This window comes from Marmota marmota, unplaced genomic scaffold, assembly GCF_001458135.2.
Source record: "Marmota marmota marmota unplaced genomic scaffold, marMar, whole genome shotgun sequence".
Lineage (NCBI taxonomy): Eukaryota > Metazoa > Chordata > Mammalia > Rodentia > Sciuridae > Marmota > Marmota marmota.
In genome coordinates this window covers 11,967,598-11,990,394 of record NW_026000229.1, presented here as the reverse complement: position 1 = coordinate 11,990,394, position 22,797 = coordinate 11,967,598, and the positions used below count along the sequence as shown (strand labels likewise).

Genomic DNA, 22,797 nt, shown 5'->3' with positions numbered 1-22,797 from the left:
CAGCTGTCCTTTCTAGTTGTTGCATAAAGACTATGCTTCATTCTGAGATCACTTCTTTTTAAAAAAAAAAAAAAAAAAATTATTTCCTTTCTTCCATGAAACAGCTGGCAATTGTTTGTGCTGATTTATAAGGAGAAATTAAGGAGCTGGAGTCCCCGGTTCTACCAGATGCTGCCTGAAGTCCAAGCACCCAGGAACTGATCCTAGGACTTCTGTGGGCTCCAGTGTGCTTGGCCCTACCATCTGACCCTATCTCCCTGGGGACACTGACCTGCCTTTCTTGGCCTGCCCCTTCTGAAGATCCTTCCTTCACCACTCAAGACACACCTGTGATCAGACTGAGTGTCTCCCTGTTAACGTTTAAACATGTTAAGCTTTAAAATGAACAGTTCAGGTTTTCAGGTCTGAATGTTCACAGACATTTGAAGTTCATTTGAAGTTCACTAATCTTCTCCCCCAAAGTCTTGCATGGACAGTCAGTTCTTTGATGTCACCCTGTGGCCTGCCTTCCCTACAGGGCACTGTCCCACCTATCTGGGCAGATGCAATCCCAGCTCCCACCCTGCTGCTGCCTTAGACGGGGAGGTGACGCAGGCTGGGACTCCTACCTTGGGGGTGGGGGAGGAAAAGTCCCTTAAAATGAGAAAAGCTCGCGTTTACGGATGTGTGGCTTGACCAGGGAAGCTGCCCCTGGTCGCGGGGTTCGAGACCAACGGTGGCCCAGCTCTCCTTGGGAATGACTGGCACGCTGGGGGAAAGGCAATTAAAACGCAACAATCAAACCAACCTTTAAATAGTAACTTTTAAAAATATAAAAACAGCTCATTACAATGACTTTTCATTTTCTTTTTTTTTTTTTCTTCAGGAATAACTTTCTTCTACCCTCACCCTCCCTCCGGGCTAGAGCCTTAACAAGAGGTGGCAGATGAACATCTGAGACTCAGGGAGAGAGACAGAGACTCCAGACGCCCTGCGTCCCCATCTCAGACAGATACAGGGTGCTGTGCCGGCTCCAAGCCACGACCTCCACGTCACGTCCGGAAGCTGCTCAGCCGCAGGAGCACCTGAAGATGGGCGGTTTTCACAGAAGCCCCTCCTCCTCCTCCTCACCAGACCAACTCACACATTATAAAATAATCCATAAAAATGCAGTATAAAAATTATCTTCCATATGCTACATCCATGGAGAGCCCACCCCCAGGACTCACACTGCCTTTAGCTTCTTTTTTTTTTTTAAAGGAAAAAAAAAAAAAAAAGACCAAAACCCAACATCCTAATACCTCAGAACATTTGGTACCAAAGCTTGGTAACCAACCGCAGGAGACCATATTCTACCTGGAACTTGTGTGGGCCACAAGAGACTGAGAGCTGTTACGAATCACCGCAGCGCACCAGGACATCTCCCTGCCCCCGGCCCTCTCTGCCCTGCCCAGGAGGGGAAGAGGGCAAGTCACCTGCTCAGACTTTATAACCCTGTAGGTTAATCTGCTTGTCCCCTCTAGGGAGAGAGGAAGGGGCTGAAGGCAGGAAGGGGGAGAAGCCATTTTATAAAAGGACATCACTTCTAATTCTTTTTATTCAAATTAAAAAAAAAAAAAAAAAAAAGCACCCACATCCATTGCTGTTTTTCTCTGGTAGCTCCCTGAGCTGAGTTGCTATGCTTCCCTCAACAGTGGTGTCATTTCCAGGCTGTGTCCATCCATCCATCTGGAAGATTAAGAAAGGCTGGAGAGGGAGTTCCTCTGAACCTCCATTTCTCATCACAATGACCCAGTGTGCACCAAAGAGAAAGAGGAGAAGGAGAGAAAGATGGAGCCAGAGGCCTGAGAGAGAGGGAGACTCGAGACAGGGCAAGAGGCAGACAGAGCGGAGGGAAACCCAGCTGTCCCCTATGGACATCAACCCAGGTCGGCCCGGTCTCAGCACTGTCCTTCAGTCCGTCTGTCCATCTGGCACTCCCTCAAGGCTTGCCTAGGGTGCCAAACCCGCATGAGGCGCGTTCACCTGGTGTTAGGTGCCAGTCTGCTTGGCCGCTGCAGGTCCTTCCCCGATCCCAGGACTCTCCTCCCTGTTCCAACCCCTTCTTCCTGTTACTCCCTCCCTGTCCCTTTCCCTGATGGGAACTTCTGTTTAAAAAACAAACAAAAACAAAAACAAAAAGCCACCACCACGAGTGGATCACAAATACAGCAGGCGAAATACACGGCGAGCTCCCACTGGGCAGGGGCTTCCTCCCCCACTGACCAGTCCACCACAGGAGTCTGTTATTTACAGTTTTCACAAATCTTGTGCACTGCACAATCAGGAACGAGATCCCCCTCCCCAGCACAACAATGTGGTCCACTCCATTGTCCCCCACCCAAGCAGGGAGGGGACAGGTCAAAAGAATGGGGAGGAAGAGACAGAGATTCATGAGGGTGTCTGTGGGGAACTGGAGCCACAAGCCTCCAAATAAATCTATTTGTAGCATCTGCCAGCATTGTTAAGGGGGAGGAGGAGAAGAGAATCCATCCGAGTCTGTGAGACACATCAATCCATGCCCAGGAGTCCGGGCCATGGCGGGCACGTGCCCTCTCAGCCCGCTGGAGCACAGCCCGGAGCGCGGTTGCTCACGGCCCCTCCTCCGCCATCCTCAGGGGCCTCGACTGGGGTCTCCCTGTCAGAGCCGAGATGGTTTCTCCCAGAGTTGGACAGCCCTGTTAGAGTCCTTGTTTAGTAGATGACCTCATAAACTGTGGCCTTCTTGTCACCAGAGCCTGTTACAATATATTTGTCATCCGCTGAAATGTCACAACTCAAGACAGACGAGGATTCTTTAGACTGGAGGAGGGAGACGACGAGAAGCAGGAAGGCGTGGGGTGTGGGGAGAAAAAAAGACAGGAATTCATTTGGAGCCCTTCAGACCATTTCAACGCTCTCTGCATGAAATCGCCCCGCTGCACTGTCTCAGCTCCCACCCCGAGCCCAGCAGAGGGTGGGTCTGGAGGCGTGTGCAGCTAGGGGGCCTCCCACCAGCCTTGCCACTAGGAAAAGCTCATTAACAGCTCCCACGGGACTTTCAGAATATGTTCTAAGGACAGAAACAGGACAGAGGTGAGCGCCTCTTCAGAGTTCAGACGGGACGCTCCCTCTGAGACTTTCTGAGCTGGAGCAGACGTCAGCCTGCCAGACCCTCAGCCCCACAGGCCAGGAGAAGGACTGGTACCCAAACTTTGAAGCACTCAATTTAACTAGAGACTCCAAAAGGGACATGTGTGACACATGGGATACCAGACATTTCAGCCTGGGGTCAGGAAGTGAGTGGCTTGGTGAGGAAGCTCTAGATCCCCAAGAGCCCCCTGCTTAGAAGCCCTCATCTTCAGGAGTCAGAAGCCATTAGCAACAAAATAGGTGTCCCCTGTGGTCCCTAAGCCTTTTCCTCCGCAAAACCCAACCTGGGTGCCTATCAGGTAGGAGCAGGAAAAGGGCCTGGAAGGTCTGCTCCTAGCTCCAGGCTCTTCCTGTTCTGCCTCCCGCACAGTGGGCACAGTGGTGCTGGATCCTGACTCAGGTCAGATGGAGAGGACGTGCAGGTGGGCATACCTGGAAGATGCTGGCTCCGTAAGGTGTCCTCCAGGCATTGAGAAGGTTATCTTTCCCCGTGCTCACGAACCACTTGCCTGCAGGGGGGAGCCAAAGCAATAGTTAGGGTATGGCTGGCTGCCCTCTAAAGCAAGAGCTGCCCCAACATGGCTGGCTACCATGGAAACACCCCAAGGACCGCTAACCAGGGCTTAGTGTGACTCTCCACTCAGGAGTAGCATTTTGCAAGTGAACACATGGAAACCCAAAGAACATCTCTCTCTGCCACCTGCAGGAATAGGGGGCTGGGATGGACAGGAAAAGGTAGGATTTGAGGGTAACTGCAATTTTTACACTTCTCCATTGAAAGCGCTAAGGCCAACTGGCCCTCCTAAATTTACTACTGGAAGGTGGCAGAAAGTATTGGAAGGAGCAAAGCCCCAACAACCTGGAGACCCAGGCGACCTCCTCCAGGTGGGCACGTGACCACAGATCCACACTAATACACTAATGCTCCCCCCAAAACTATGTGGCAGGCACCATGCTCTCTTCTGCCTCAGAGAACCTCATTGAGGTTTAGAGTAGGTGAGGTGTGCCCTTGGTCTGATGGCTTGTCAGGGTGGGGAGCAGGCTACCAGACGGCAAGCCTATGGCCGTAGCCACCAGCCACCGGGAGGAGCTACCTGGACTGCTTCATGTTTATTCCTTTGCCCCAGGCTGCTGAGGACAAGTTATGGCCTTTTCCTGAGAGCTCAGTGCCTCTGAGGAACAGGATGGAGGACAAGATCCCCGAAGGGTGTTGAAGGGACACCAACCCGGGCTGAGCTCTTTCTGTAAGTTCTGGACCAGTCGGCACACATGGCTGGGCCAGGATGCCAGCCCTCCCCCAAGCCCTGTCAGGCCAGGACCCAGGCTCACCACAGTAGGCAAACTTGAGGGACAGCACGCAGCTCTCATGCAGGTGCAGCTGGTACTTGTCGGGCTTGGTGTGGTGCAACACCTCCACGTTGCTGCTCTCCATGCCCACAGCCAGCCACTCCCCAGTGGGGCAGTAACCCAGTGAGAAGATCTGCAGGGGCATACACAGTTCAGCACCCTCTCCCTCCAAGGATGGGGCAGTTCCCCAAGGCCCTGCTCAGGTACCCAGGGCCAGGCTCGCCACCCATCCCCGGCCATTCACAGACCAAGCCAAATGACCACCTGCCCACTGACCCAAGGGGATGGGATGTCATTTTATCTAAAGATAAAAAAGCCAGGTTTAGAGAGGAGGCAGTGGAACCCGGGTTCAAACTCAGAGGAGCACAGACACTTCATGTCCAAGGGCATCCTCTGCCCCTGAGACTTTGGTCTCTCCTTAAGATAAACATGAATAAATAAAACACTAAAGTACTAAATATTCAGGGTCAAAATATTAAAACAAGTAATAAAATAACAACAAACAGCAATGCCTGGCACTTACTGATGCTGTCTATGAGCCAGGCTGGTAGCCCTGGCTTTAAGGAGCATGCCAGGAGTCACACTAGGCCTTGCAGGGAACGACTATTATTTGTACCCCATGAATGAGAAAACCGGGGTCAGAGTGCTCAACAGGAGTGGAGCTGGGAGCCAAATCCCCAGGCGGGTCAAGTGTGTCTAGGTCCAGGGTCTTGTCCACTCTGTTTCATTGCTGTTTCCTTCAGGAAGCCTTCCCACATGGCCCAGGGTGGTCCCAAGTCCCTTGGCAATGGTGACCCTGTGAGGGTCCTTTGTCCCCTGAACCAGGCACTGGGGCCCTGGAGGGGAAGGGAGCTCTGTGGGAGGAGAGGAGCCTGGCTGCACACCTGGGAGGTGAAGTCATGCTGCTGCAGCTGCCGGCCCTCCCGCAGATCCCAGGAGCGTACGGTGTTGTCCAGGCCCCCAGTCCACAGCTTGGTGCCATCGTGGGAGATGTCTATGCAGCTGGCCCCGTCTGTATGGCCCTGGAATTGCCTATGAAAGCCAAGCAGGGAGTAAGCATGAGCCCCCAGACAATCCCTGACTGGTGGCCATCCAGGGAGTCAGCCAGTTCTTTCTGTGAGCCAGCAGAGGAGGAAACTGAGGCCCAAAGGGGCTGCAACACGTGGCATGATCCCTTGGTGAGCCAGAAGCCGAGCTGGCCAGGGCCCCCATCTCACTCAGAGGCCTTGCCCAGGGCCAGGTCCCCTGTAAAAGAAAGGCAGCCAAAGGGCCTGGCACAGGATCCTGAGATTGGTTCCCTCCAGGTGGGTCCTTCAGTGAGCCCACCCTACTCCGGAGGTGGTGGGACTTGTGGTCCAAAGTCCAAGAAGGCAGAAAGGCCCTGGAGAATTCTGTGAGGCGCTTCACAGAGAGAAGGCAGGTCCCCTGTCTAGGACACAGCTCCTGGGCCTGCACTCTGCATGTCTTGGGCTGTCTTGACCCATTCTCCTTGACCTTTGTGGAATACAGGCTGAGGCCACAAACGTGCCAAACAACCATGAGGAATACAGGCAGCTGGTGGGTACCGAGAACCAACTCTAGGCCAGGCACCGCTGTCTGCCATTGCACCGAAGTGCAACCTACACTGTGCCCAGTTAACACACGGTAAGGTGACCTGCACAGGTCATCACTGCAGAGCTGAGCAGCAGTGCTTCTGAGGCCCCATGCCACACCACCAAGTGAGGCTGTTTCTCTGCTTTGACCTCTTCCATCCTCTTGGCTGTGTCCCTCCCAAGTCGGTTCCAGCTTCACCACCTCTGCATAGCCTCCTCCAATCTCCCAGGCCCAAGCAGCCCTCCCTCCCCTGTCCCTCGCAGGCCAGTCTGTCTCTCCGCCAGGGCACTCTCATCCAAACTGCCCTGGCTACCCCACTCCGCAGACAGGGCAAGGCCACAGCAGGACTCCGCACCAGGCTGGGTGGGTGTAAAACCCGCAGGACGAGGCAGATGCTCCCTCCTGTGACCTCACCTGACTAGGGTCTGGTTGTGCAGGTCCCAGACGGCAATGTTCCCATCGCTGCAGCAGGAAAAGCAGACTTTTGCATCAGGGCTAATGGCCAGGGCGTAACAGGCAGGAGCGGAGGATGTCAGCTCGGCCTTGATGCGGGGTGTGGGTGAGGCCAGATCCCAGATGGTGAGTGTGCTGGCCTCTCCACCCACGATGAGTGTGCGCCCATCAGGGAGTAGCTTGCAGGAGCGAATGTAGTTGTCCCTGTTCTAGAGGGAGAAGGGGCAGGGCTAAGCATTGTCCACACTTCCTTTCCTGGGCACCTTGAAAGTCACATCTAGTGAACCCTCGCCCCCTTGCCACCTAAGCTCCCAGCCCCCCCCTAAAACATAGCAGCTACTAGGCTGCCCCTGGGTTTTCAAATTTACATTCCATTATTCTCTCCCGCTCCTTCAAATACTCCATGAGGTCAGGATCATCTCTACTTGCAAATGGCAAAACGAGGGCCCAGAGCTGCTCAGCCAATCCAGGGCTAAGCCAGGCCAGGTCTGGGGCTCTCGCCTCTGGCCCAGGCTGCTCCGCTCTCCCACTCCTGCCGGAGACGTCTGCAGCCCCCGGAGTGCTCACCAGGCAGTCCAGCTGGGAGATGGGGCTCTTACTGCCCGGCTGGCTGATATCCCAGATCTTCACGCAGCCCTTGCCACCCGTGTAGACGTGCCGTGTGGGGTTGCTGATGGTCACGGCACACACCACCTCCCCGTGGCTGAGTGTGTTGATCTGGCGGGCATGCCTTGGGATACCAGGGCCTGCCAGGGCATCATGGGGGAAGGGCACGGGCTGCATCTGCCCATCAGCGCTCACATGGAAAGAGTAGGCTCTGAAAAAGCAAGAAACTTCACTCTAGCCATCCATCTCTGCCTCCCAGGTCCCATCCCAGTCAGTGTGAACCACTCCTGACTGGGTGTCCTGCGCCCTGTCTCCTGAAATCTTTAAATCCAGGAACCCTATGTGACCGGAAGGTGGGTCCACCAGGATGGGTCTACTTCACCTTCCAACCTTGAACTTTATTCTCACTTATATTCTCATTCCAAATTGGATCACAAGCCCCACAGGCACCCTTTCCCAACAATTATAAAGTCCCCTGACATTCTGGTCCTAGCGGGATCCAGCTAAATGCCGCCTATTTTAGGAGTCAGTGGTGGCAGGGAGGGGAATCTGCCTGCCCCTCCAAAACCAAACTGCAGGGATTCATCAGAGCCACAAGCCACAGCTGGATGGCCTGCTGTTCCGGGATTCTGAGGGAGCCTTCTCAGTGGGCTTCAAGATCCTCCTTGAGGAGGTGAGCTCTGGGAAAGCCTAAGGCAGCATCTCTAATGTCTACTCAGCCTTTTATTTCCCCAACAGCCCACGGAGGTGAGGGGCAAAGGGGAAGTGTGCCCTGTGGGGGGTGGAACACTGGAGACAGGGAAGGGATAAGTCTAGCAAGGCTGGTGGCCTTTCCCTTCCAGCAGGTAGATCCCAAAGGGGTCCCCAAGACCCACAGAAGCCCCATGGCTTTGGTTAGAAGTGCGCCTTCCCTCCCAGAGCCAGAGACTGTACTCAGCACCTCTTGGTTTCCTGTTGGAGGAAGCCTCTGGGGCTGCTCACACTTGGTGGTTTCCCAGGGTCACGGGCCTAAATGCCTCTAGAGGGACCCAAACCTTTCCAAGGGGAGACAAAGCCCGGCAAGCTGGTGTGCTCAGGGGACGGGAGGATGGGGTGGTGTATGGGGTGGTGTACTCTCCCCTGTCAGCCTCGTGAAGCATGCAAGAAACACAGCCATAGCTTACGGTTTCCCTCCGGGAATGGAGGCGAGGCTCGAGGGCAGGCCTGTGGCCCGCATGGGAGGGTGAGGGTCAAAACCAACCTGCAAGAAAAGGCAAGGCAGCTGTTAGTGATGCCACCATACAGCCCCTCCCTTCTGCCCCCTACCACCCACTGGGCCCTGCCCACTCAGCTCAGCCTCTTCAGGATCAGGGCATCAGCACAGCACAGCACAGGAAGCCGGCTAGAAAGGCCAAGTGCCTTGCCCAGGACAGTGCAGTCCAGACCTCTGACCCTGAACCAGTGCCACAAGGCACAGCCAGCTGACCCTGCCCCTCCTGCTGCCCCAGTGAGCCTGTTACTAGGATGGAAAGGAGACCACCCTAGGTATACGAAGTAAGGACAGAACTGTCCCGAAAAGGGGCCTTTCTCCACCAACCCAGATCCTAACTGATCCTCTATCATGACAGCTGTAACAACCAGCCCCACCTCCCAAACCTGCCAGGTGGACGTCATTTCCCACCCCATTTCCTGAGCCCAGGAAGCAGCTGTCAGCCCATGTCTCAGAGTGGCCAGGAGCAATGCCTGCAGGAAGGCTGCCCTGTGGGAGGTTACACGACGGGCAACGGGGATGGAACCAAACCCACGCAACCCCACAGTGGACCCTCACAGCTCTTTCCCATAAATGTTCTCCTTAGGGCAGCTGTCTGATTTCCAGACCCCTGTTTCCCTTTAGCATGCAGGGAGCACCACTGCAACCTCCACCAGCTCTCTACTCCCTGCCCAGTCCCCCAAAAAGGAGCCAAAAGGTCTACGTACAGCTCCAAAGCTCACCATTGGCGATCGGCCATAGGCAGCAGCTGCAGCGGCGGCGGCGGCACTCATCTGGGGCGGGATGTTGTGGAGGCCAGCGTAGGCGCTCGGGCTGGTAAGGGAGCCGTTCATCTCGTGGTGGCTCATCATGGCAAAGGGTGTGGCATAGGAGCTGGTGATGGAGATGGGCGTGCGCAGGGCTGAGGCTACAAGAAGGTAGGTGTCAGTGGGGAGGTGGGCATCAAGGGGAGTGGGCCCCACCCTCTTGCCCAACCATACTGCAGCCACCTCCTTGCGCAGCAGCAATCCTTCCTGCATACTGAAGCTGCCTGCTCTTGGGAGTCCTCCAGCACTGAACCCACCCGCAGGGGACCCTTGACTTCAGAGCCTGAGCAAGCTATAGCTGGGACACATCTACCTCTTTCTACACAACAGGACATGGAGGCCCAGAGAAGGCTTGTTGAGAGCCTTACAAAACTAATGGCAGGGGCAGAAACAGGTCCGGGGTGCCCTGACCTACTTGATGCTCCTTCCACACATGCGGCCTAGTAGTGGCCCAGGAATCCCTGACCTGAGTGTTGAAGGTGCACCCAAGTCCTCCTCAAACCTAACTGTGAAGCCAAGGGCAGGTCCTAGGAGAACCCCAGCTTGGACACTCTTTGTGCTCTGGCCCAGCCACGTGGCTCCAACCCTGGCCTGAGGCCAACCCTCCCCCCACACCATCAGATCAACCCAGCCCCATGGTGCCTACCCATTATACCTATCGGGTCCATGCCTGGAGGTTTGCCTGGCATTGAGCGGAGCCCCGGGGTTGTGCTGGTGCCTGGGGTCGGGGCATCATTCCTTGGAGTTGGTGTGTTGGACTTGAGGCCAGGCGTTGAGGATTTGTCATTCTGGGAAGGGAAGAGGTAGAGACCAAGGGAAGTCCTGAGGACCCCTCTTCTCCTGAGAGCTAGCACAGCACTTAATACCATCCCCACAAGAAGCTCAGCCCCAACCCCAGTTCTGGACCCTCTGCTGAACAGAAAGACATGGTTCCATTTTACAGATGCAGCAAACAAGGCTCAAAAAGGTTCCTTGACTAGTGCAGCACCAGCCAGCAGGTGGTAGGGTCAGGCGTGGACCTGAGCAAGCCCATAGCCGGGTCCTTTTCACTCTCTCCCCTCCCTCGTCAACACCACTCCAGCTGTGGCCTCTGTGCATCCTCATTCCCTACCCCTTTCTGTCCCCACCTCCTTGGAGGCACCAAGCAGACCCTACATACATGACCAAGGTCTTTGGTCTTGGAAGAAGGTGTACTGCTGGAGGAAGCCACCGAGGCGGGGCTGGTGGGGGCATCCTTTTTCAGGCCCCGGGCCTTGTCCAGTCCATTTTCAGGAGGGGAGTGTGCCGGGCTGACCCGGGGCGTTGCTGGGTCCTAAAAACACAAGTTACACAGAAATGCTCTGAAAGCCACGCCTAGGCTAGAGTCTTCCCTCCCTAAGAATGGGCTCAGAAAGGGTATGAGTGATGGGGAGAGTCTGGCTAAGAGTCTGGGGGCCCCAAGGAGGGGCGTAGCTATTAATTTAGTCTGACCCTTCTATGTCACAAGCGAGCAGACTGAGGCCTAGGATAGGGTGGGGGGAGTGAGCTGTCCACGATCAAACACAAGTTCAGGACTCAAATTGGTGAGGCTGGGCTTGGCATCTGGTAGCTTCTCTACAGCAGCTGCTATTCTGCGGGGAACTCACAACTCTCCCTCAACATGAGGATGGAGCAGAGCCGACCTGAGAGACTACAAGGAACAAGGTGGTCCCTCTTTGGGCTCTTTCAGGGTCTCTCTGGAGATCCATCACAGGAAGTTCTCAGGGTCTACGAACACCCCGCCACCATGCAGGAAAGCCCTGCCCCGCTCCTCCTGACCCACCTAATGTGCCAAGACTAGAGGCCTCACTGTTCTGCTCAGGCAACAAAACAGATGTCAATCTAAGAAACAAACAATCCTAAACCACCCCAAACCCTACAACGGGGGCCTACCCTTACCTCGTTAGAAACATCCACCACCAGATCATCACTCTTGTCCCCATCACTGTCCTGCAACCAAGAGAAGCCAGCAGACCAGTAAGAGACCACACCCTCCCCTCTCCAACCCAGCCTGAGCCACCCCCTGCTCTCCACCTCTGCCAAATGCCAAAGTCCTCACTGTATCTACTGTGCCCTGTGCCCGGTGCCAGCAGCATTCCAGGTCAAAGTCAGCCTTCCTCCTGGGCTCCGGGGCCTCTCTGCCACTGTGCCCACTGGGCAGACTCCTGCCCCCTGACCATACTTCTCATCCCCTCCCTACAGCCTGCCCTTTCACTCATCTCTCAGAAGCTGGAGCCTCCTTCCCAGCTGGCTTTACAGTCGCTATCACGAAGCCGTGTGTGACTCTCATCTTGGTGTCCTCACCACTCTGGGGTGGGCCACTGGCCTCATTTCACAGAAACACAGCTGAGCTCCGAGTGCACAACACATCCAAAGCCACAGAGCAGCCAAGCACTGAGGTGGGTCTCTGCAAGTCCTCCGAGGCCCAGCACGGCACTGTCCCCATGCCCATCCCAGCCCAGTCCTGCTCAGCCTGGCAATGGAAGACACCATGGCCACATTCCCACAGGGTCTCACATTATAAAGCTACTAGAAGCCATGGCTGAGAGGCTGAATGCCTGGGATAGACTGTGAGGACTGCAGGGCCAACCTGTGGGGACCATTTCTAGCAGCAGTCTGGGATTCCATGAGTACCATCAACGGCAGCACGGGACTGCTGGCCCACTGACGGAGGAGCCCAATACCTCCCCGGACCCCAGGAAGGCCAGGACAACAGTCCTGTCCACTCCACTCAGTGACTCGCATGCTCACAGAGTGTATGACTCTCCCCCGCAGGCCTCCTGTCCCACCTGTAACTCTGACTCACTAACCGACCTCCAGAGGGCTCAGGCCACAGCTCAGTCACAGCCTGGGACCTGTCCTGCCCAACCAGTCCAGTGGTACCCGCTGCTCTCTGACGTACGTATCGGCTCAGGCTGTCCTTCTCCTCGGCCTTCCGCTTCTTGGCTTCCATGCTGTAGTCTGCAGAGCCCCGGTGCTTCTCGCTGGCCCTGAGGCTTTCTGAGGGTGACACTGAATTATTCTAGAAGCAAGAAGAGAATTCGGGGTCAAAGCCTTGTACCTGAGCCTAACCTCTCACACAACCTCCAACACAGCTAAACGCAGGCTACACAGGAGGCCCGAGGAGGGAAAAGTGCCTCTTCCACCCTATGTCTGTGTCTCTGCTCACTCGGAACCTAGACAGGGAGCTGAGCCCTTCCCTAACCCCTAGCTCGCTTCCCTGGGAGCTGCTCTGGCCCATCCTTACTTTTTTATTTTGTTTTTGGTGGTACCCAAGATGCAACCCCAGGGCCTCCTGCATGCCATGCCAGGTAAGCGCCCTAACTCTGAGCCACACCTCCAGGACATCTGGGTCAGGGTCTGACTATGTTGCCTAGGCTGGCCTCAACTTTTCTACCTCCAGAGTAGCTGGGTAACAGATGTGCACCGCCAGGCCCAGCTCCCCGTTTACTTTTGTAGCAAGACACTACTATTAAATATTTAGTCTTTCAATATTGAGTTCTTTGCATTCTAGCCTGAGAGGCCCCTCCCTATAGGGTGAGAGTCACCTGTGTGGCTCACTACCCCTCTCATGTCCGCCACATTTATTTGCCCCAAGGAAGGATGAGGGACAGCTGCCCTGAGTCTTGAAAGATGGATCTGAGGCGACAGACAGAAATGTGACAGTACTTCATCATCATCCCACAGGAATGGGGAAATGGGTAGGAAAAGAGTGTCAGCCTATCAACAGTGTTCTTAATTGTGGACAAGCAACTGGGACCATCCTACTCCTCTCCACAGCCAGGCTGCCAGCAACCTAGAGAGACATCAGGGTCACAGACAAATAAAAACCCTAATGTTTCAAACCATCTCCCTCTGCAAGGCAGGGAACACAAAGGCAGGGAGAAATGTCCCCCTCTGTCAGAAAGCAAGGGCCCTATGAAGTTGCCAGCCTGGAAATAGCTGGAGATCTCTCTCAACTACAGAAAGAGGGAGCATGGGGACCCTTGAGCATCAAAGACTTGGGAATAGGGTAGACTGGCAGGCAGGTCTGGAAATGGGGCTGTCCTGGAAGGGGACAGGAACAACTTCTGTCCATGGCTGTCAGCAGGTAGTGGGGAGCTACTGGCAAGGGTACCTGACAGCAACCTTTTGAGGATCAATGCCCCTCCAGGATGCTGCTGAGGCTCACCCCTCTCCAAGAAGAGCACTATACTGTTACTCCCTTCGCCTACCCAGCCAGCATTTTCAAAGCACCTGCCGTGGGTCGGGCCTGGCACTGGGTGGCAGAATGAGCAAGACCAGTCCCTGCCCTCCACGAGTTCAAATCTAGCCAGAGGAGAGAAAAAGGCCAGCTGATCCACAGCCCGAGGCAGTGAGAAATGCGTGGTGGGGTCATGGCAGGACAGAGAGACATCTGTTCAGAAGAGAAGGGGCATCCAGGGCAAGTGGGAGAAGCCTCACTCCTCATCCCCTCATCGTCCTGGAGGCCAATGCTGGTGCAAGGGCAAAGGTTGCTGAGAGGGGATGGGCCAGTGCGGGGCGGGAGCCAGCCGCAGAACTTAATTTCCGTTCCTAAGCCGGTTTCTGGGCAGCCCTTCCCTGCCAAGTTTCTGCCTGAAGCAAATTAAAATGGCAGAGTTATCAAGCCTTGAAGAAAAAATGGAGGCTATAATGGAACTGCAGCTCAACCTTCCCACAGCCGTGCAGAGCGGCGGCGATGCGCGCACAGCCGCAATTCAATTAGCTGCTGCAAGCGCCGGCAGAAAAATCACCGTCATTTCATTTCATTTCCTCCGACGGTGGCGGCCACCCCGTGCTAAGCAGAAATGCTTCCAGCCCCTCGGGCTGGCTGCCCCTCGCAGGCGGGAGGGCGGGTGGAGAGGAGGGGGGCGCGCGGCTGCTCGTGTTTCTCCCTGCGACCCGGTGCGCGGCTCGGGAGAACAGCGAGCTCTTTCTTCTCATGCAGTCAGGCTGAAAACCCTCGCCGCTACCGGAGAGTCATGTCAGGCATTTAGCGGCATCGATCCAGCCCGCCTCTGGCTGGCAGGCAGCCAAAAAACTAAGTATTTTTTATTGCTTCGGCTAGGCAAGGAAATATGAATGAAGATACCTCTAATTGGACTCCAGACTAACCCCTCTGGGACAGTTTCCAGCCCGTCCACCCGTCCCCCTCCCGCTCTGACACAGCCCTGTCCTTCCTGCCGTAGGCCTCATCTGTTGACAACCTGGCTTCCAAAGGCTCATTACTTCAGTCTACACCCTCCGACACCATCGCCACATGCCCACAGCCCCAGTGCCCTGACTCTGAGCTGCCAGGCCTAGCCTTCCCTCCCACCCCAGCCCGGGGATGGCATCTGATTCACTCCCACTCCATTCTCCCGCAGCCTAGGTGTGCCCCCTCTACTCTGAGAGTCTGGCCCGAGCGGAAGTCGGCAAATGCTGTGGAGTGAAGAGCTCAGGCTCCTGAGAGGTGCCTGTGGGCTTCTTCTAGCAGAAACTTTTATCAACAGGGGCACAAAGCCAAAAGCAAATAGGAATGAGGGTGAGGAGGCAGATGAGGTGAGGACCCAAGGGTGCTGGGCTCAAACACTGTTTCCCTGCAAGAGGTTACTGTTCCCCGGGAAATCTGGACTTGTTATAAGCAGTCCTTCCGATGGCACTGAGGAGCTGGCTAGAAGGCTGGCTTATTATTCCTGTGTTATGCAAAAGGAAACTGAGGCTCCGAGAGGCCATGAGTGCTACCCTATGTCTCATAAAGCTGGGACCAGAGCCAAGCCTGAATGTGTCCACTGCAGCCTTCCTTCTATCTAGGCAAACAGCTTCTTCAAAAATGCCACTGTTCGAGGATCAACAGTGAAGCAATCAAAATGGATTTTCAGCTTCAATTATTCCTTTCTTCTGTACCTAGCCATTCCCTGGCCCAAAACGGGACCTGGATTTCTGAGCACGTGGGCATGGGGAGAGAAGACAGCAGCACCCTATCTGGGTAAAGGGAGGGCAGGGGAGGGAAGATGGGTCTGGACAGAGGGAGGTGCCCACCGAGGCTGCTGTCTAGATGGTTAGTTAACTGCCTGACCTTCCAAGTCCTACTTAACACGAGGTAATAACCAAAGCCATCCTAACAGATTAGATGGCCCCAGATACAAGGATGGCGATGAGGAATAAAATAGCTCCACTAATCGCTGGAGGATTTTTTTTATCCAGACTCCACTGTGCTTATTCAGAAGGCTTATTCACTTGAAACAGAACCTCGGAGCCTCAGTGTGATCAGAAAGATTTACAACAAATCTCAGAGCTGGCAGACACGCAGGCGGCCTGGCCTTAATGCTTGCTTGCTAGCACTTTCTTAAACCAAGTGAAAGCTCAGAACAGGGAGAAGCCTCAGGCATTTGAAGCCGTGGAGGATTCAGGATCGTGCAGGAGGCATCCAGCCTGCAGGGTGGGTAAGAACCTTGGCCGGCAAAGGGGACAACTAGGTCCTTAGCCCTGGGCTGAGCTCCAGTGGCTCCACAAAGCCCCTTGGAAGACCCAGGTTGTCAGCTGACCTGGTTTCACATGAGAGACAGAGCTGATTTAGCCAAAGCTCTTCATTTGATAAATGATGTACCAAAAGCCTGGAGAGATAAAGGACTTCCGTAACTGAATGCCACTCAACAGGTGACAGCCACTCCTACTTTAGGACAGTAACCATGCCCCCTCCACCAGGGGATGAAGGCACTGTCACCAGAACATCAGCTGAAGCCAGTTCTCCCAGTCCTGGGCACGCATAAATCATAAACCCTCAGCTTCAACCCACAGAGCAACAGAGAATCCTGAGCCCAGGGTGGGCAACAGGTGGGTCTCGGGTGCACAGTTCTAGGACAAACCCCCAGGCCAGGAGCCCAGCAATCCCTCCTCCTCCCAGCACCCAAACACAACCTTGCAGGGTATAGAGCACTGACACTTACCGCACTGGATTCTCTCTCTTTGGGGAAGGAAGGCCAGGGCAGAAGAGTCAGGACCCCAAGAAAAAGAACAAAAAAGAAAGTAAAAAGGTCAGTTTCCTCAGTCCTGCTGGCTGATATAAGCCCATTTCACTGGTCTTCCAAAGGGAAAAGGGTCTGGCACTCTCTAAGGGTCAGCCAAAGAAGGGTCAGTGGGCAATGTATCTCAGTTTGGAAATTATCCAACCCAATTCCAGTGCCCCTCCTTAGTTCCCAGGGTGGGCCAGGGGAGGCTTTTGGCCCAGCTCTTCCTAGCATGCCACAAGGACATCAGTTTACTCTTCAACAGACTAGGGTTCTTAAAGTCACAAGCCTGGGAAGGATCACGCTATGCAAAATACCCATGAGATCTGGGAATTGAGAACATTATGGAAAAAAGAAAAGAAAGGAATACAGGAGTGGCTTTTGTCTTGTTTTTTTAATTAACACTGTCCTCTGTTTCTTTGCCAAGACGACCCTGGAAGCTGAAGCCTGATTATTTGCCTAGCTAAGCAGTAGCTCCCATTCTCCTGCCTGCTGTGGAGGCCCCTTTCCCTGGGCCAAAAGGACCATTTTACTATAGGGGACAAAAAACTTGGCCTCTAGTTCCCAGGACATGGCCCGGGCCATGGCAAGATGGTGACACTGCAATTCCCCGGGCCCAGGAGACTCAGAAGGCATTGGCTACGTGGCTCTGTAAATATCCAAGGGCAAAGCACACAAGCTGGCAAGTTTTGTGAAGGGTCTGCCTCGGAGCCAGGCCCTTGCCTTCCCTGATCCAAGAAATCCCTTCAAGCCCCAACTCAGTGTAGGTTCCTGGGTCTTCATGGTCAGGGCCTAGATGCAGGTTAGGAGAATAAGTTCTGATTCCAGTTTCCCAATCACCTCCCTGCTGGAATGTGCTTGCTCCCTCTACTTGAGCACTGACTCTGTACCTTTCCTGAGGCTTCTGTACTGGTGAGAATATGCTCAGAAAAATATCTAGAAAGTTGGTCCCTGTTGTCAAGAAACTGGATGGTCTTGGTAAGGACAAAATATTTTCCAGGGATAGAACAAAAAGGACAGCAACAAATGACGGTATTGGGGCCACAATTCTTAAACTTTTATGGGAATTTGAAAAAAGGTCCCCAATCTGACCAGGAAGACATCATAAGGGAACAGGGGCTGGACGAGCTCTCGAAGGACAGGGCATAGTTGCAAGCTGAAAGATGAAGGGTGGGCTGCTCCAGAGGAATGGACAGACGCCTGCCAGGGCACAACACCAGGAACAAGCTAGACTGGGGCATGGTGCGTAGGAATGGGGTGCTGGTTTCCTCACACCAGGGAGTCAACGGATGACTCCAAATCTTTGTCTGACTCCTAGTCCTAGAGTGACAGCACCTGCCATGTCCACACACCATGGGGTTTGCAGGCATAGGAACCCAGCCCAGCCCCACCCAGTTCCCAGCCCAGCTCAAGCCGCACCTCGATGATCAAGTTCATGGTGGTTCTTCTCATCCTTCACCGACAGGTGGGCCTGGCTGCCCAGGGCGCCAAGTGCCAGCAGTCCAGAGCTGCTTCCCGTCACTGGGGGGATCCCAGGAGGCTGGAGGCCTGATGGGTGGGGCGGCAGTTGTACAGGGGGGCCATGCGTGGCATGGGAGAGGTGCTGCGCCTGGAGCTGCTGCTGCTGCAATGAAGTCAGTGGTGAGCACAGCTGAGCGGACGGGCAGGGGAGCTCGGACTACCTCTTCCCATCTCCCTCGCTCCGCCATCAGGAGGTAGCAGAGGGAAAACCACCCCCAAACCTTTGCCCCCCAGTTCAGTCCACATGCTCAGGAAGTCTGTTAATGGACGGCAATTTAGATAAAAGATTTTATGTCTTCAGGCACCCCACCCAGCCCCACACTGCAGTTGCAGGACAGAATTTCGCAGTCTTTGTTTCCAAGCCAGAGATAAGTAATACATGCATTTACAAACCACACAGCCACCAGGGCTCCCTCTCAGTGGAGGGGAATCTGCTTTTAAGCTCACAATTCATGCGTACATGCCTTCAACATCAGCAGCCAGAGCCTCCCACCCTGCAGCTGTATCCTAGGGGAGATTCCCTAATTCTGAAGCACTCCAAGCCTGGTTTGGAGCCAAGAGAGGGAAGGTCATAGCAGACAGCACCATGAGTAAGATGAACTTGGAGCCAGGGGAATGAGAGCTGATGTCCGGGGACACTGGCAACTAACTGTGTGGCCTTGGGCAGGTGACTTCAACTCCCTGAACCTCAAAGTTCCTCATCTGTTATATGGGGAAAGAACCACCTACTACAGCAGAGGATCACTGTAAGACAATGTGTACAGGGCTTGGGCCACAGCCCCCCCAACTCGACTCACAAGGCACTGGGACAGCCCCTAGCAATGGCAGAGCTCTGAATGGGCCCCCCATGGCTCCAATTTAGTAATCCCATCAACAGCAGCAATTCTCCCCACTCCCAACCCAGGACTCTGCTCCCCAGGGCACTCAGGGCTCCCTGTTCCCTTCCTCCCCCACAGCCAAGTAGACAGACAGATATGCCACATATCATTCCTAAACTGTGCCAGGAACCAAGCTAGACCAGGCCAATATTTCTTAGGAATGGGTGCGGCAGGGGCAGGGCCAAGGCATGCTGGTCTCCAGCAATGCACACACCTTTCTCCTCCATTAGCACAAGAAAAGGAACCCAACATTTACTGAATGCCCAGGCACTTTCCAGACCCTACCCACAATCATTCCAACTACCTGGCAAGGGAGGGGCTGTGCCTATTTTACAGATGACAGATGGATGTTTAGGGGGATAGAGTGGGCAGTCAGTAACCGACACAAGTCCTGCCACTGCTAAGTGGGATTTGGACTCAAATCAACCTCATCCTAAGAGTGTTGTAAGAAGGTCCTTCAAATAAGAGGAGGTGGGGAGGGGGGTCGGGGAGTGACAGAGAGCAAAGATCTCACATCAAGACTTCACTCCAGACAGGGTGCTTACCTGTCAACATGAAATGGCTTTCTGGAAATGGCTCACACACAACAAGACATGAAGAAGGCCTACATGTGTTTGGTAGAAAGTTAACGGCCCTTGTTCTCCCTCAACTAAGCTGCAAATTGTCAGCCTGGGCTCCACCCCAAAGTTAAGGCAGCCGTGGAGGTCACCATGCTCCTGGCCCCAGAGGCCACTGGTCCTAAAATGGTCTGACCCCAGATCTACCTGAGATTTACTACAACAGATACAGGGTTAAGGTGGCCCTTGCAGCCAGACTCACAGGGCCCATGCAGACATCAACCCTCCCAGCTAAAGAGCTCAGACTGCTCTCAAATGGGAGCCATGCCATCTTTCAGAGAAAATATAATTTTTGCATCATATTCTAAAAATTATACATGCTCATGGAAGAAAAAAACTGAGTATAAACTTGGAAGTTCTTTTTTTTTTTATCTTTCAATCACACCCCTAGAAGATTCTGTTACTTGTCTAGATTTTCCTTTATGATAATCTACAAATTTTAAATGTATTTCTACACAAAAATGGGCTCGTCAACCAGACTACTAGATAATCTGATTTTAATTTAAGTGTTCCAAAGAAATCAACTTGTCCTTTTGCATGACTACTTAGTATTCCCTGGTGTGGCAGGACCATACAATCTCATCTAGATATCAAGTTACAATGAGCCCTCAGTGGGGACCCTATGGTTTTAAACTTGCTGCTGTGAGGCCCTTTAACCTGCTGGCAATGACTATTTAGTAAAATCCCAGGAAGCAAGGGTGAAGGCATTTCATCCACTTTTCACAGTGCAGAGCCAGTAAGACCCTTTAAGGAAGAAACAAGAAAGAGGAGGGGGAAGTTGGCTTCAAAGTGTCTTTGCTCCCTACAGCCACTGCCAACTCCTTCCACACACTGAGTTAGTGAACACAGCCAAACTTACTGAAGGTGGGTATCCAGGGAAAGACGTAGATGAATAGTTCCAAACCCTCTCACCTGACCAGGTTAAGGCCTCCTCTCCTACCCAAACATCCAGGCTCAACTGTGTCCAGTTAAATGTCACCTCCTCTGGATGCCCTTTCTACCCTCCCAGTGGGAACAGATCTCTCCCTTCTGAGGGTTCTCAGAGCCCAGACTTGGGAGCCAGACACCCAAGGGTGGACTTGCATCTCTATATCAGCGATGAGTTTTAGGACAAATCAGTGGACCTTTCTGGGCCTCAGCTTCCTCATCTGCCAAAGGGACCCCAAAGTGGAGCTCCCCTCTTCAGGCTGGACGAGAATCACACACATTGCTACGTAGAAACGAAGGACGTGTTCAACCAACCGTTAGCAAACTTGATGAAAGGATCAGACACCACCACTTTCTGTCATCTTTACATGTGCTTAGTACCTTTTGAGCTCCAGGACAACAGGCCCTTGTCTCATCTATCTCAGAAGCTCCAACAGTGCAGGGCACATTTTCTGAGTGAATAAGTGAAATATTGGATACGATATAAAAGAAGAGACTGAGAAGTCAGTCAGCTCTGTCCAAAGGGGACCAACTGCCTCCCAGATCCGTTTTCTCTGTGGTCCAGTGCGAGGCAGCTAGAACAGTTAGTTGGCACAGACAGCATCAGCAGGGTGTTGGGCATCCTGCTTCCTCAAACATGACCCAGTGAACCATCACCAGAAACCTGGGACAAACGCCGCTGGGCTTCCAAGATGGAGATAATGCCACTCTATTTTTGCATCTCAGAAAGGAGCATTCTCTTTGCGGTGGAGGAAAGGAATCTTCTGTACAAAACTCAAAAGTTTCTTATCTTTAAAGACAAGAAAAACCTGCTCTGCAGAGCCAGAAACCACCCTGTAGTCTCCTGGGGGTGGTCTGAAGGCATGGTCAGGACTGGCCCAGCAGATTCTGGGATGCAGGGACAGAAGAGCCACACCATAAGGATTCTTGCTTAGGGAGAGAGCAGTTGCCATGGCTTGTCAGGCAGAGGGTCTGCCAACAATAATAATCTTGGTTGCAATACAAAATAAAATAGAGTTTTCTCCCTGATGGGGTAGGCAGTGTCCAGCTGGCAGTGACCCGCCTGACTCAACATCTCTGTTACAGCCTTAGTCCTGCAGCAGGCAGCCACCCTCAGGCTGTAGTTCTGTCCCCTACAACACATCCTCCAGCTTCAGGGAACAACATGCTCAAACACGGTGATGTCTAAGTGAGAGGGTGACACTGTTTTTCAACTAGAAGCCTACTCCATGGTAGAGAAATGGCATCAACTCCACAGTCTGAGCCCACCTTACCATTACTTCAATTCTAGCACTTCTCCATCCATAACACGAAGAACGTCAAGGACTCCTCTTTCCACCCCCAGCCCCAAAAGAGGGGTCAGGAGCCTGGAACCAAGCCGGCTCCTAGTGCTTCTGTCTCCCTCCTCAAATATTGCATGTCAGAACACAAACATGTCCAAATCCACATCTCTTGGGGTGTACATGGGTCCTCCGTCCTCTGCATCTGCGCCAGGCACTGTGGCCTGGGCTCAGAAGGTATGGCACCCACAGGAGAGACGACAGGAAGACCTTGCTGCCGAGTGTGCGTAGCTGGGCAAATGCTGCTCCTGCCGTGCACAGGAGCACGTGCCGTGCACAATGCTAGCTGGTGCATTGCTTCGCTTCTGAGGTTCCCCATGTCAGTGAAACTTGGCGACGTTGTCTAACCACTTCATTTCCAGAGCCAAACTGGGCAAAGGCTCCCGCCAGAGGAAGCAAAGACGGGGTCTTAATGCAAAAAATGAACACTCCTGATCCCCAGGGGCGGGAGAACATCCTCAGGCCTCTGATTGTTCTTTCACAAAGCTCGGCAGGCACACAGCACAGTTCCACACGGAATCCCACTTTCCAGTTTGGGAACAGCTTTACGAGCTCACGACAATCCTTGTTATCCCCACTTCAGAAACGGGCAACGATGGCTCCTGGGGCTGAGCAAGTCCAGAAAGCCAGCAGCGACCAGAGCCAGGACACAAACCAGCAGGACCTCCCCTAGCACAGCTGCCTGGCTGAACAAAACCGACAGCTGAGGGCACAGACGCTGCCGTGCCATTCCACTGTGCAGGATCTCACCAACCGAATTCAGCTCATCAGCATCCTTGCCACAGAGGCCAGAACCTCAGGTGGGGCTTCACAGTCCTTGTGTGGTTTGTGACAAGCTACCTCCTCCCTTCCCCTCCTCCCCCCCTATTAAAATGAAACAAAAATAAACAAAAAAACAAGTCAACACTTTACAGGTATCTCTTCCTCCTGATAACTCCCCAGGGAATGCAGGTCAATCCACGCGCGGGCAACCGGGCAAAAGCCCCTCCCAGTGCAAAGGCCTTGGCCCATCACAGAACACTAAAAAGTGGGTTCTGGAAATGGTTGATAAATCAGCTCATGGGATCTTGGATCACAGCCCCCCCACAAGCTGCTGACCAAGTATCACACTTCCCACCTCATGTTGAGGAATCTTATCCTTCTATGGGTCCCCCAATAATGTGGATCCAGGAGTAGAGCATACAGGTCTTGTCAACCCCAAATGGAAGAGAGACAGCCTTTGGGCCTGCCTTCCCAGGGGGACATGAGCTCCCTGTGGTCCAGCAGGGCAGTGGGTGAGTTTGGCCAGCAAGCCTGGCTCCCT

General features: G+C 53.8%; 1 protein-coding gene across 10 annotated transcripts in view; it reads right to left on the bottom strand.

Annotated features, from left to right (window-relative positions):
- Positions 1–763: 763 nt before the first annotated feature.
- The window catches only part of Tle3 (TLE family member 3, transcriptional corepressor), a 48,350-nt gene continuing 26,316 nt past the window's right edge, over positions 764–22,797 (bottom strand). For 2 of the 10 annotated variants that reach the window (XM_048793542.1, XM_015480475.2), the window contains exons 6-19: positions 17,631–17,835; positions 16,152–16,168; positions 12,125–12,244; positions 11,122–11,172; positions 10,364–10,516; positions 9,851–9,992; positions 9,106–9,305; positions 8,313–8,389; positions 7,111–7,360; positions 6,505–6,752; positions 5,382–5,529; positions 4,480–4,630; positions 3,583–3,659; positions 764–2,820 (exon numbers count right to left, since the gene is read on the bottom strand). In XM_048793542.1, coding sequence (XP_048649499.1) covers positions 2,713–2,820; positions 3,583–3,659; positions 4,480–4,630; positions 5,382–5,529; positions 6,505–6,752; positions 7,111–7,360; positions 8,313–8,389; positions 9,106–9,305; positions 9,851–9,992; positions 10,364–10,516; positions 11,122–11,172; positions 12,125–12,244; positions 16,152–16,168; positions 17,631–17,835 — 1,947 coding nt within the window. In that variant the 3' untranslated portion in view covers positions 764–2,712. The remainder of the gene's footprint in view (positions 2,821–3,582; positions 3,660–4,479; positions 4,631–5,381; positions 5,530–6,504; positions 6,753–7,110; positions 7,361–8,312; positions 8,390–9,105; positions 9,306–9,850; positions 9,993–10,363; positions 10,517–11,121; positions 11,173–12,124; positions 12,245–16,151; positions 16,169–17,630; positions 17,836–22,797) is intronic. The other 8 variants (XM_048793547.1, XM_015480478.2, XM_048793543.1 and 5 more) reach the window with 6 other exon arrangements.